This window comes from Panulirus ornatus, chromosome 72 (assembly GCF_036320965.1).
Source record: "Panulirus ornatus isolate Po-2019 chromosome 72, ASM3632096v1, whole genome shotgun sequence".
Lineage (NCBI taxonomy): Eukaryota > Metazoa > Arthropoda > Malacostraca > Decapoda > Palinuridae > Panulirus > Panulirus ornatus.
The window spans coordinates 6,266,623-6,281,285 of record NC_092295.1 but is presented as its reverse complement, the minus strand read 5'-3'; the positions used below and the strand labels follow the sequence as shown (position 1 = coordinate 6,281,285).

Here is a 14,663-nt window from a genome sequence, read left to right as displayed (position 1 = left end):
AAAAACTTCAAAAAAATTTCCTTGAATATGAATTTTTACACATTTTTACTTATCTACATTAGTTTCCGTAATCCAGCATGAATATCTTTGTTATTTTTCACCCTGAGAAGAACACATTTTTATAAATCTTGATGTTTTTGTAATTTTCCTAAACTTTTGCACTGCTTCTACTTAACGCTAGTGTCTGCGATGACGAAAAACGTAGGAATAAAAAGCTGATCAGTCTTCTCGCCTGGTCAACTGTCCTTCGGTACTGTAATGATCAAATTATCCAGATCAGTAAGGAAAAAAGTTCTCAAATTTCTTTAGAGGTTGAAGCTTTTACTTATAACTTTGCTGTATTTTCAGTAGGATAATGACCATGACAAGTCTCTGCTGCCATCGATCTCAAACACTTTAAAGTAAAGGCGCTATTTATAGGCTAAAGGAAAGTGCAGATTTGTGAAGGACTACCTCATGACCAACATATAGTGTCCCCAAGTTTGGGTTGAGGTATGACCAAACGACTGCCGTCTTATCGTCCTGATCAATGTCCTCTTGTTGATAGCAGATGGTTGGTTGGCTGCTTGGGCTTTAGGCCTATCAACTGCCAGGGTCATTAAGGCCGTCAACATAAGTTAAATCCACCAACCGAAATTCTTTAACACCTTAAAGTGTTAAAGATAATTTTAAGACAATATTACAAGCTGTATGTGGCCCCTGATAACAGAATTGGCCTCGGTCATAATCCACACGATGAAAAGAAAATATCGAACGAGAAGCTCAGGTGCCACATACGTATCATAAATGATTGATTAACTAACTCAAGTAATTAGCGTCTTTGCGATATAAGTAATACTGAAGTGCCGATCTTGACAGTCGCCATGAGAGTCTACCGAAAATTTGTAATGAACAGTGTTCATTGAAACTCATGATTCGCTGTGGATACTGTAGTTATGTGCGATCCCCAAGCTGTTTTATTGACTGATTCGCAAAACGTACCTCTCGTGTTGGCTTGGTTGAGGACCAACACTCAGTACTCCTGAAGCAGTGTTATATCTCAAATATTCTTTAGTGTTTACATATAAGCCAGTTCCAGAATAGCAGTCGTCGGAATATTTGCAGTTGCTGTTGTATGATCTTGTCCATGAATCTGAGCCACCCTCAATGTTCGAAGTTAAAGGGGCGCTGTTGATACCTTGCACACACACAGGTGCGCTGGTGACGTGTTCTGACTTCGTCTGTCTCCGAAATCATTAGAAGGTACCTCATGAAGCAAGTGATTCAATATGAAGTATGCTTCGTTTTATAAGCCATAATACAACCACAGGAACCCCCTTTCGGGGCTGTGCTCCAATATGGAGCAGGAAAATGGACTCCTTCGAACAAGAGTTTCAATGACGAAATTATACTCTTCGTCTACTGACAATGAGACAGCTTTGCCGAAAAACACCTTACGCTCGCGGTGAAACCACTTGTATTTGCAGTCTGGTATTATCACCCTTAGATACATTAGGGTATATAACATGATCCATATATATATATATATATATATATATATATATATATATATATATATATATATCTATATATATAAAGATATTTTGATGTTATTATGAAGAGTTTTGTTCATCTGAACAGAGAGCGGTTGACAGTTGAAATCCAAGAAATTCTCTAGTTTGGAGCAAGGAGTCGGTTCATACTAGATATAACTATTATAACGTCGTTGAGGAAAGCCTTCACAATATGATTTTCTATTTCCGGATGGAGGCACACCAGTAGATCGTCATAGATACTAACAAAACATTCTCCTTCATTAGTCACTGAATGAAGCACGGCTTTCCTTTCTCCAGATCTATAAATCATCACTCCATTATACTGGAGGGTCTTATTTCTAAATTTCTTAATCTGAAAATACCAATTCAACACAACGCACTTTAATCGTCAGATAACCGTTTCCCTGCCACTAGACTGGGAAAACATTTAAGCATGACTTGCTTCCCGGCTACACCGTATCTCTGTTGCATTCATATTTTGCACAATTTCCTCATGAATATATATGAACTGTTGCATATCTCAGTCTGCTGGAAAAAAAACAGGACGATGATATTCATTGTGAATGGATAATATATGTAGTAGTCAGGCAAATGGATTTGTCAGCTGTTAGAAGATAAATGCTTAAGACGATCTGACACAGTTTCGTTCCTTCTGCTAATACGTTCATGTTTCAAGTGTTGTTTATTTTACTGATGCACGACTCTAGTGAAATTGATTATTATTCCGTTCCCCTTATTTATATCCGTTAATACCCTTACTGCATAAAACTTCGATATAATGGATGATTTTCCAGCTGTCTCTCTTTCCAGTGAAAAATTATTTTCAAAAGTACTAGAAATAAAAGAGGATTTATCATGGAATTATTTCCCTGATATTCATGAACTTATATTCTAATTATATATATATATATATATATATATATATATATATATATATATATATATATATATATATATATATATATTCATATTTATATCTATATTCAAATATATATCTATATTCATATTTATGCTAATATCTATATTCATATGATCCTCGTGAATATAACATACGATATTCAGCGATGGTATTGGTGAGCCTTTCGACTCTTCCCGTCGTGTTTGTGCATCTCATCCAAGATTACCTGATTGAAACTTTAACGCTCAGGAGATTCTAAGCTAAAGAAAAAATTCACGATTTAAAAAACAAAACACTCCAGGACTGTTTTCTTCATATCGCTGTTCCATCCCGGGTCCAAGAGAGACAAAGACCGTGATTCTGTAGCATTAGCAAGTTTTCCACACCAGAGGCAAGAACTTGACTCGTTTACCAGCTCTCATATCTCCACCTCACATTCGTTTTAGCTTGCAAAAACCTAAGTATATTTTGACTCAACGCGGGATTATATATATATATATATATATATATATATATATATATATATATATATATATATGCGCGTGTGGACGTTTATGTATATACCTGTGTATGGGATTGGCTAGCCTTTCGTGTGCTTCCTTGTGCTACATCGCTGACGCGGGAGACAGCGACTAAGTATATATATATATATATATATATATATATATATATATATATATATATATATATATATATGATGCTGTGACATGGCAAAGAGTATAAAAACTTTTTTTCGCTCCACGAGTGTTATTTACTGGAGAGGATAGACGGTCGTTTAAGTGATAATAGTAGGTGGAAGTTGGGCTAGTTGTCGATCTTACGAGCAAAGTTGGCGATTCAGGGACTGAGGAACAGCTTGTGTGAAAATTATGGCAGTGAGGTGTGCGAGAGGGTGGTTATGAGGAAGGAAATCCAAGTGGATTTAGAACGTCACTATTGCTGTTCAAACTCCACCGGTGAATGTAATTAACATCAGGATGACAGTGAGAAAGGTGTGCTAGATGACTGTAGTTGACAGACCGGTGTCAGTGATGGGAACACCTCGGTGAGATCCAGTCGTCTCTGGATGTTTGAGGAGATAAACATCACACTTGGTCTCCTTTGTATATACCTTTACTGTACGCGTCGTTTAAAACTGGTTACTCTATATTACCCCGAAACTAAGTTCTCAAAGCTCAGAACCAAATGTTCTATAGAATCTCTATAAATCCTATATATTCAAGCGAAAAGTCAAATATTCGACAGCTTCGGTATCCACCAATCACAGTAAGAACGCAAGACGATAACTCCGGCAGGGCGCGTCGTTTGAAGGCATTTCACCCTGATAAAAGTAGGTGAAGAGTTATACATATGTGTGTGTTAGAAATACATAGAAAAACAGATGAGTTTGTATGTAGCATATGGATCTGGAGAATGAATATGATCGAGTTAATAGCGATGCTTTGTGGAAGGTATTAAGAGTATATGGTGTGGAATGCAAGCTGCTGGAAGCAGAAAAGTTTTTATCGAGGATGTAAAGCATATGTACGAGTAGGAAGAGAGGAAAGTGATTGGTTCCCAGTGAATGTCTGTTTCTGTTATGGGTGCGTAGTGTCTCCATGGTTGTTTAATTTGCTTATGGATGGGGTTATTAAGAAGGTAAATGCAAGAGCCTTGGAGAGAGGAGCAATTATGCAGTCTGTTGTGGATGAGAGGGCTTGGGAAGCGAGTCTGTTGTTGTTCACTGATGATACAGCGCTGGTGGCTGATTCGGGTGAGAAACTACAGAAGCTGGTGACAGTTTGGTAAAGTGTGTGAAAGAAGAAAGCCGAGAGTAAATGTGAATGAACAAGGTTATTAGGTTCAATAGGGATGAGGGACAAGTTGATTAGGAGGTAAGTTTTAATGTAGAAACACTGGAGGAAGTGAAGAGTTTTAGATATCGGAGTGGATTTAGCAGCGGATGGAACCATGGAAGCGAGTCACAGGGTGGGGGAGGGATGAAGGTTTTGGGAGCCTTTAAGAATGTGTGGAAGGCGAAAACGTTATCTCGGAGACCAAAAATGGGTATGTTTGAAGGAACAGTGGTTCCAAAAATGCTATATGTTTGAGGCATGGACTATAGATAGGGTTTTGTGGAGGCGGGTGGATGTGTTATGAATAAGTTGTTTAAGGACAATATGTGGTGTAAGGTGGTTTGATCGAGTAAGTAATGAAAGGGTAAGAGAGATGTGTGGTTATAGAAAGTGTGGTGAGAGCAGAAGAGGGTGTATTGAAATGGTTTGGAGAGAACGAGTGAGGAAAGACTGACAAAGAGGATATATGTGTCAGAGGTGGAGGGAACGAGAAGTGGGAGACCAAATTGGAGATGGAAGGATGGAGTGAAAAAAATTTGAGCGATCGGGGCCTGAACATACAGGAAGGTGAACGGCGTGCGAGGAATAGAGTGAATTGGAACGATGTGGTATACCGGAGTCAACGTGCTGTCAATGGATTGAACCAGGGCATAAGCGTCTGGGGTAAACCATGGAAAGTTTTGTGGGGCCTGGAAGTGGAAAGGGAGCTGTGGTTTTGGTGCATTACACATGTCTTTTCCTAGCGCTACCTCGCGCACGGGAAGGGGGTTACCATTTTATGTGTGGCGGGGTGGCGATGGAAATGGATGAAAGCAGCAAGTATGAATATGTACACGTGTGTATATGTATGCATACGTTGAAATACACAAGACTGTATACGTGCTTGTGTGGGCGTTCATGTATGTACCTGTGTGTGTGGGTGGGTTAGACCATTCTTTTGTCGTTTCCTTGCGCTATCCCGTTAACGCGGAAAACATCGACAAAGTGTATATATATATATATATATATATATATATATATTATCCCTGGGGATAGGGGATTAAGAATACTTCCCACGTATTCCCTGCGTGTCGTAGAAGGCGACTAAAAGGGAAGGGAGCGGGGGGCTGGAAATCCTCCCCTCTCGTTTTTTTTTTTAATTTTCCAAGGGAAGGAACAGAGGGGGCCAGGTGAGGATATTCCAAAAAAGGCCCAGTCCTCTGTTCTTGGCGCTACCTCGCTAACGCGGGAAATAGCGAATGGCTCGAAAGAAAAGAAGAATATATATATATATATATATATATATATATATATATATATATATATATATATATATATATATATATATATATAAATGCCATGCTGTTCTACAGACACCCATGAATCTGTTGAAATATTAACTCTTTCTATTCAGATGAGGATAAGATGGCTGCGAGTACCTCTGATATGCTCCGCTACCTGACATGGGGTTAACATACTGTTTACACTCCATCCGTAACGATCTGTAACCTTGTCATTACCGGAGATAAATCTTTACTGTTATACAACGTCAAGTGGACTTTACTTTTTTATCACTGTATATGGCCTTGAGTGTCTCTGTATCCAGCAAAGCTCCCAACTTTATATTGATCTTTGATACTCTGCACTTTATTCAATATTTATTCTATCACAGTATATATATATTACACACACACACACACACACACACCTTACTAATCTCTGTATCTGTCTCTAACCCCTCTATTTCTATAACAATTCTAACATATCTCTCTTGACTAGAGTTGCCACATGTTTCTTGTCCCGCCACACGCACACACACATCCTCTTCCTCCCGAGCCACGGAACACCTGTGGCAACATAGCCTCTCACCTGCTTCCCCCTGGACAGGCGTGTCGGTCGTGTCCCTGGACAAGGCCCTGGAGGTGAACCACGTCTCAGCACGGGTGGGTGACAACCTGGAGATAAAATGCGACGTCACTGGAACACCAACCCCGCCCATTGTCTGGCGAAGAAATGGGCTGGACCTGGCTGCTCTTAATTCAGAGGTGGGGGAAAGTTATGACCTTACCTAAATATCGGAAGTTAGGGTACTGGAAGACACTGAAATGTTAATGACTTGAGGGAAGGTTATGACCTTACTTAAGTAGGAGAGGCTAGAGCACTTTAAGACACGGTGAAATGTTAATGAGAAGTAAGGACCAGCAGAAGAAGGGAGAAAGATTAATTACAGATAGGGAGAGATGTTTAATGACTATAGAAGGGACTCTAATGTATGAACACTAGAAATAATTGAATAATTAAATGTCCAATCACCTGATATGAATTTTATTAAAATGATTGCTCGTACGAAAGCTTAAATATTAGTTTAGAAAAATCATTGATGGAAAATAGATGCTTCACACCAGTCATATCTGTCATAAATAAATTTTCAATAGAAACCTTGTGCACGATGGTATGACCCTTGACCACGACAGTACGTCCCTCGAGTAAACCGAAACGATTCTTAAGTACGATTAGCGTTACCAGAGACCTAAACAATGGCCAACCCATCATAACCAAGGGTTGTACTATCACAACTAAGGGTTGCACCATCATAATCAAGTGTTGTGCCATCATACCTAAGGGCTGTACCATCATAACCAAGGGTTGCACCATGATATTCAAGGGTCCCACTTCCATCATGCTCAAGTAATATTTTTCCCACTTTTTCGCAGGATATACGTGTGTTCATGGATGGGTCACTGTACCTCACCCGTCTACAGCTGGTTCACGCAGGCAACTACACGTGTCATGCAGATCGCAACAAAGATGTGGTCCAGACACACATCCTCACAGTCCACAGTGAGTCTCATTTACTACGTCATTACCGCGCACTCAAAGGGTAGGTGTGAATGTAAAGAAAATGCAATGAATACTGCTAACATTCACTTCTGAATATCCAGTCGATCTTTATTCATAAGTCTTAGGAACAAAACTCTTAGATGATGTCAAACCTGCGCTTCTCAGTCTCCTGTATACTCCTACAGTATATTCTGAGTTAGTGTATTCATATGAGAAAGAAAACAATGCACACTTTCTAGTACACAATTAACATTATCATCTGTAGAGGGACAGTTCCATAACATTAATAATATGTACCACAGGGTAATGTCCCAGACCTGATCATGCTAACTGTTAATGTTATTCCGCAGCCGTACCCACTGTCCAGGTCACTCCGCATATCCAGAGTCTCCGTCCAGGCGAGGAAGCTATCATGAGCTGCAGAGCGACAGGCGAGCCCTTCCCAAAGGTGACTAACACACACACAGTGCCAGACTTAGTTCCTATGGTCACCTCGTTGAAGTGTCGCAGATATTGTTGATAGATATATGCCTAGCTTCATCTATGAGTAGATAAATGGATGAACAGATGTGCAGCTGAATAATGGATATCTATCTATCCTTCCATCCATCTATGTATCTGTATATTTGTATTCATATCTATTTATATACCTATGAATATTGTATCTATCAATGTCATTATCTATTTGTCGATCTATATCTCTAATTGTCAATATAGCCATCCAAGAGTCAGATGCCAAAACGTATTTGACATTGTATGGAAGCAATGTTATAGGACTGAAACAAGCAAAACATATTCAGAAGTAATTACTTATGAAATATTTCATTTCATACTTTCTCTTAGTCCGTCTGGCGTACTAAAATGTTAGATATGGAGCAGATGCTTTATCAATTTTGCAGTGTAAAGTCACTTTTTCTGGGCAGTGATATGGGTAGCAATGTGGCCTAATCACTGCTAAACCTAAATTTGCTAAGGTATGCATTAATAACTCATTACTCAGGTGTCTTAAAAGATCGCTGAAATAACCTTCCTGCCGTGTTTTCAGGTCGAATGGCTTAAGAATGATGAACCTTTACGAGTTGACATTCCTCACAAGTACGAGGTGGTGGGCAACGGTACCCAGCTACGTGTTCGAAACATTGGATATGCGGACACTGGAGCGTATATGTGTCAGGCCACAAGTGTTGGGGGTATGGCTCGAGATATCAGCTCACTCATAGTCCAGGAAAACCCAGCGCCAAGTAAGTTCTTCACTATTTGTCTATCTTAGATATTCTCAAAACTGATTGCTATTAGTCTTCATATTGTAGACATATATCTTGACGGTTCTCGGTTAACACTAGACTTGAATGCAAGGATAATTACACGAAGTTTTGAGAAAAGGGAATGAGAATTTTATAAGAGCCAAGGAGACACACGAAAATTAAATATGACTTGGATGTACAACTGAATACCTGAGAAAGTTTAACAAAGTTAAGGAGAATATTATGAAAAAAAAGGTCAAATTATCACCCGATTCAGAAGTCTTCCTAGTCTCCGATATGTACAAGTATAGACATTCACTTAGGGTAGCTAAATGTTTGAGGAAGATGGTAAGTGTCCTCGTAAATCAGTTCTATTTATTACTTTCACGAATCATGAGCGAGAACCCGAGATTATAGTCCCAGAAAAAAGAATGAATGACTGTGATATATTACGGCTGGGCGGTGATGGTATAGACTGATTAAAAAGAGGTATTAATATTTCAAATGCAAGGTATAAAGCATCCAACGGTGTGGGAGCCGATATTGTTAAGAAGATTACAGTTTGTAAAGTGAGAGATAAACTTCGAGGATTTTGGAAGCAACGTGGTTGTGTGAAAAAAATCTTTTCCATACGGTGGACTGTGTGAAAAAGGACTTAACATTTTTTTTGTGGTGGTTTTAGGATGAGTGTTACGTGCACGTATGTTTGAGGACTGAGTGTCTGTATAAAGTCTATCCATGTGTGAGACGAAGATGTACATCTCTGTATCGTGTTTTAAAGATCAAGTAATGAGGAAGATTAAGGCCAGATATGTAGAATGCAGATCAGGTCAAGGTTGAAATGCAATGGAGTGATATGTGTGACCAATGTTGTTCGTAGATAAGACGGGAATGAAAAAGGGAACAAAGACGATCTTTAGGACTAGATGGAGAATTTCCAAAGAGGGTAGAAAATAGGTGATTGTGTCTGGCCTTCGATATGGATTGCGTTTGAGAGAAAAAAGTCTGGATTCAAGATGTTCAATATTTAGGCGTCATATACATACCTGGTGATAGATGACTTAAGGCGGATATATCCTTGTTCCGAATCATATCTGTACTAGCCGTTCTCTTATGCCTCAACAAGGGTCTTAAGTAATTAGATAATTATGAAAATCATCAGTCACCGTCAAATATATCTAAAATTGAATATTCACTGGTTATATAGTTGGAGGAAATTGACACACTTACCACAAGCTCTTTATGTTTACCGAGGATAGCATAACACAGTCCTCTCAGAATATTCTGAATCTTTTCTATCCGTGTGCAGCGGGGGAGCAGCAGGAGAGCAGAGTGTTTGTATTCCACGACTGGGGTGTGGCAGTTTACGAACCGGACGAGTGTCGTCTCTTCCACGTCATCCAAGGCACTGACGTCATCCCAGGGACTCAGGAATACGTCTGCGGCGACAAAGGTACATTATGACAAGGAAAGGACTATCAAGTCTAACCAAAATTTTTCCCTGTTCTCAAATATGATTACTCATATCATATATATATATATATATATATATATATATATATATATATATATATATATATATATATATAAAGTACTGTATCTCTTACATATGATCAGGCACCAACTGTTCCTGGGGAAGAGCTATCAACGTTGCTGAGAGGTATATCTACGTCACCCAGCCCAGGAGGGACAGAGTCCTTGTCGTATCTGTCCCACAGATGGTGGTCGTTGACGTACGTCACTTTAGAGAACGTTTTTGATTATAAACATTGACTATGTAATTTATGACATTAAAAGTATAGTGTAATCATCAATCTTATCTTATGAAATTGTACTGTTCTGAGCAGTACAAGAATCGGTGCGTAATGCAGTTTGTTTTTGTAGGTGAAACATCTACCGTAATCTTGAGGTGTAGCAGTTTTTTTTTGTCTGCAGGTCATTGTGACTGATCAGTATCCGGTGGACTTGGCTTACGTACCTAACCTTGACCAGGTGTGGGTCCTCAACTGGCGTTCGACCAAAGATGAAGGAGTCAAAACTATACAGGTATAATATAAAATGAATTAATTCAACAGAGTTACTCTTATGTTTGATAAATTCAGTCTAATGATGCGATAAGGTTTTCAAGCGTTCCCTAAACAGAAAAGAACTCTAATATGAGCCGATTATATTAATCTTCTCGAAGTATTTACTTCTTCAGTAATAACCACCAGTTCATAAACTATGAAAGCCTGAAATTCATTGGCCTTCACTGCACTAGAATAGCCCTAGATATTTGTAACGGGCCATTTCATGTCACTATACGTGAAGGGCGAATCCATGTTGTCTATAATGCTGTACTTGTTGGCATTGCTTAATGTTACGATGAATATTTCAAGCACTTTAGATTAAAAAATTACCCATCTATCCAGTTCCCGAGTTACTCTCTCTCTCTTTTTGCCTGCTGGGGACATTGACTATGGTGGGTAGCCTCTATCACGAAAAACGCATTTGTCATTCATCGTTCTCATTTATTCTTCAGGGTGGAAGTCCTTTAAAACGCAAAGTGTATGGACGGAAGAGACCAGTGCTTTGGAATCATTTTACGTAGTTCCTGCATGCTTATTCTTAACTTAGGTCACCTCGAATAGATTATGAATCATTTGAAAGTAGTTTGATATTTGAATCTATTCCAGGTGATTCGGGATGCCTCACAAAAGAAGAAGCATCACACAGTTCACCCTGAACCCATTGATGGTCACTTCGACCTCGTGAAGAATCTGTTTGTTCCTGCCACACAGGTAAGTGTTACATCATTGGTATAGCAATGGCAGCAGCTTTGCAGCTTAAGCTCTATTTAGCAGTTTAAAAACGTCAGTCAATTTCCCTATTCTACACAAAGTAGATCAAATGCAGAAAAAACTACCACATGCAATCCATGGCAAACTAACAGTGCTTGAGTCTAGACACACCGAAAGCTTGAAGTTTCATTCTGTAATAAAGATGAGGGCAATTCAAAGGTACAAATGACAATTTTCATTCTTTTTTTTCAACTCCTGTTTGTTTCTCCTCGACTCAACTAGTTAGAGTCAAAAACATCAGATTGAGCCTTTGAGGAAAAAAATCCTCTTTGGCCTTTCTTCTGATTTCCCTTTGACAACTTGGAAGGGAAGGGAAACTTCCTGAAAACATGCAAAAAATCTCCTTTTAGAATAATTTTTTCCATCTTTCCAAGGACGAGACAAGAGCATTCATACAGCTATCTTAGATTTGAAAATACTGACAGTGGGCAGCGAGATGGTATAGAGTTAAGGCTAGAGTGAAACGTAAATGGATTTGGTCGTACAGCTCATGATTAAATGAAGATGACTGTTTTGATGTATAAAGGTAATGGGAGTGAAGGAGACTGCAAAAATCACATGCAAAGAGAGTCATTATACTTGGCAAGGTATATGCTTGTGATTGATCATATTGTAAGGATTAATGAAACACTCTTACAGCAAGCTGAATTTTAAGATAGCAAAAGGTGCGTGCAAAAATATGAAAGTATATGCATCCCTTTGGAAAGACATATGAGAAATATTAAGGTACTAAAGACTTTCGGAAAGTGTGATTCTTTATAGTGAGCATGAAAAACTTGATTGTTTTTAGGAACTCTTAAATTGGAAATTGTTCTAGTGTGACGGAAGTTAATTGTATGAATGTGTGGAAGAGAAGAAATGTGGAGGCACAGCAAAGCTGTGCATGTCCCCAGTGGCAATCAAACAATCTTAAGAGCGAGACAACGTGAGATTGTGAGCAATTAGTGAAGTATGCAGTCAGCTAAACAGTATGAAAACAAAATGAAAGCTACACCAGATATCGTCTACAGTTATCTGGAAGTTGAATCAAGGGAAAAGATAGAGCAAATGATAGAATCTTTTATCGATTTTTCTCGGTGGGAAAGTATTGACAACGAATGCTGGTGGGAACAGGATTCGTGGCTCATTAAAAGAAATTTGCAGTAGCAGTGTAATACAAGTATGGACTGAAAGGGAATCCATTTGTTGATTAGTGTGGGCAATGAGTAATGGTTGTGAGAAAGCTGAATGTAAGTAGATCATGAAAGAGAAGAGAGTTGGAAGTCTTCTATGAGGTTTGGCAAACGAGATTTAAACGAGGAGCATGTAAATATTTCATTACAGAGATTTTGTTCTAACTCCAGTGTATAATGTAAAAGGTTCCACTTGGTTCAGCTGGATGATAAACATGAGAAACGAAGATGGACTGGTAACATAGCTAGAATTAGGAAACCAGATGAAGTTAGAATAGAGACATGCAAAAGATGTGTAAAGTAACTTTTAAGATTACATTATATATATATATATATATATATATATATATATATATATATATATATATATATATATATATATATATATATATATAATTGCAACAAATTATCTTAAGATTTTGACATGGATATCAGAGCAACCATCTCAGAATTAACTAATAAACCCAGGATGATCATCCTCAACAGGATTTAGGCCATGACTTCCGATATGCTTATGTAACTCACACCAACCAGCGAGGTCTGTACAAACTTGACCTCGCCAACATGAAGTATGTCAAGACGGTTGACCTCACCCCATACAACTGTGTGCCTCAACATCTCGTCTTCTCATCACTACGTAAGATTCAAAGATTTCCTCATGTGTCCTAACTTTCGTGACCTTAATAGAATCGAGAATTGTTTATAAATCCCTCATAGATACCTCCATACAGCTTTGTGTGTTTTTTAAGAATATCTTCCCTTTAGTAAATGAATGAGAATCATGAATAACAAGAAATCGCTCTATTTTGCAATTTTTTTGCAGATACTAGTCATGCAAGTGGTTTACAAATTCACTCCTGACGAGAATAGTTTCAGGACTTCCTCAATCAAGGCGATGCCGTAGTATGATCAAATCAATAAGACTCACTTTCGTCTTACCTCAACAGATGGTCTGGTAGTGATGGACTGCCATGAGCCAGTGACTGGACGACGGACAGGCCAACTGGTGCTGGATTACCTGACTGATGCTGTCTTGAGCCACAAGGCAACACTAATGGGACAGCCTCATGTTGCACCAGACTCCTCCCTCGTTGTCACAGTGGACACAGAGAACCATGTGAAGATTGTAGTACAAAAAGTCACAGGTGAGATAGTTTTGCATAATCAGAACATTCATTGTCAGATGTGTGTTTTATGTCCTCGAACGGACCCAGTGCTCTGTTGCTGTTTGAATTCCTTTGTACTTTTGTATTCGTCTGTACAACGAATGGTAGAGAACACGAGTACCTCTAACTTTACATACAGAGTAACACCCAACACCTGCACTGCATGTTCTTTTTTTCTTTATGCTCTCACCTGAACATAATTGGTACCTAGTTCTCTTAATGTATTCTCTCTCTCTAGCTCAGACCAAAACATAACCAATAAATGAACCAAAAAGATATAGAAAATTCACCCCCAGCCTCAGTTCACAGCCTATATTCACAAATCTACTCCCACCTTGCAAACACGACACTGACAAAAAATATTCGTGCTATATTGACCTGACCGCCCTCACCCCAACTCAATCATAAACTCCACTTCACTAGATATACACCCAACGAAAACGACACCTCCCACACATGCGCGAGTTACGCTAACTTGTCTGTGCTTTGGATACCATCCATCTCTAACATTATGAACCCCAGTTCAGTATACCACGAGACTTCTCATGCCCACGATATAGCTACTACCTTAAAGGTACAGAACACATACCCTTCAAATGCTGCCCTGATTTTGTTATCAATGAAGAGGTACTTCCATAAAATGGATGGAAGCGTGGAAAAATGTGGTTGTATCCCTCCCGTGTTTTGAAGAGGAAAGTTGTCAGATAATGAGCACTTAACTTCTCAGTACAGCATTAACTTGTTGATTTATATCCATTTATAAGATTCATAATCGTTTGTTTTAAAACACCTACCGGTAGAGGTGCATTTCTATCAAGAAGGTTGAGCTACTGTTTAAACATGCCTGCTGCTTTCTTTCATTAGAAAAAGTTACATGATTAAAAAGACCCTAACTGCAAATTACTTGCAAAGAGAAGATAAGGTAGTCAGAATCTCAGAAGGGAAGATTAGTCGAAGAACGTATGAATAAGGAGAATAAGAGAATTGGAAATTAGAAATCTTCTAAGACTGCAATGAATTCGGAGAAGTTTAAGTAAACGTGCTAAATCAAAGTATGATCTAAACTTACTGAAAAATGCATACCACAACAGAGAAGATATTTTTCTGTCAGAAGAATTATAATCTTTTAATATCAGAAAACTGTAGCGTTCTG

The 14,663-nt window shown here is 38.6% G+C and overlaps 1 protein-coding gene across 17 annotated transcripts in view; it reads left to right on the top strand.

The window, feature by feature from the left end:
- Nucleotides 1-14,663, top strand: part of LOC139748110 (follistatin-related protein 5-like) — a 467,164-nt gene that overhangs the window by 446,168 nt on the left and 6,333 nt on the right. For 13 of the 17 annotated variants that reach the window (XM_071660752.1, XM_071660756.1, XM_071660755.1 and 10 more), the window contains 10 exons: nt 6,135-6,292; nt 6,962-7,088; nt 7,439-7,536; nt 8,134-8,329; nt 9,642-9,785; nt 9,950-10,065; nt 10,268-10,378; nt 11,008-11,112; nt 12,813-12,981; nt 13,292-13,489. In XM_071660752.1, the coding sequence (XP_071516853.1) occupies nt 6,135-6,292; nt 6,962-7,088; nt 7,439-7,536; nt 8,134-8,329; nt 9,642-9,785; nt 9,950-10,065; nt 10,268-10,378; nt 11,008-11,112; nt 12,813-12,981; nt 13,292-13,489 (1,422 nt within the window). The remainder of the gene's footprint in view (nt 1-6,134; nt 6,293-6,961; nt 7,089-7,438; nt 7,537-8,133; nt 8,330-9,641; nt 9,786-9,949; nt 10,066-10,267; nt 10,379-11,007; nt 11,113-12,812; nt 12,982-13,291; nt 13,490-14,663) is intronic. The other 4 variants (XM_071660768.1, XM_071660769.1, XM_071660765.1 and 1 more) reach the window with 1 other exon arrangement.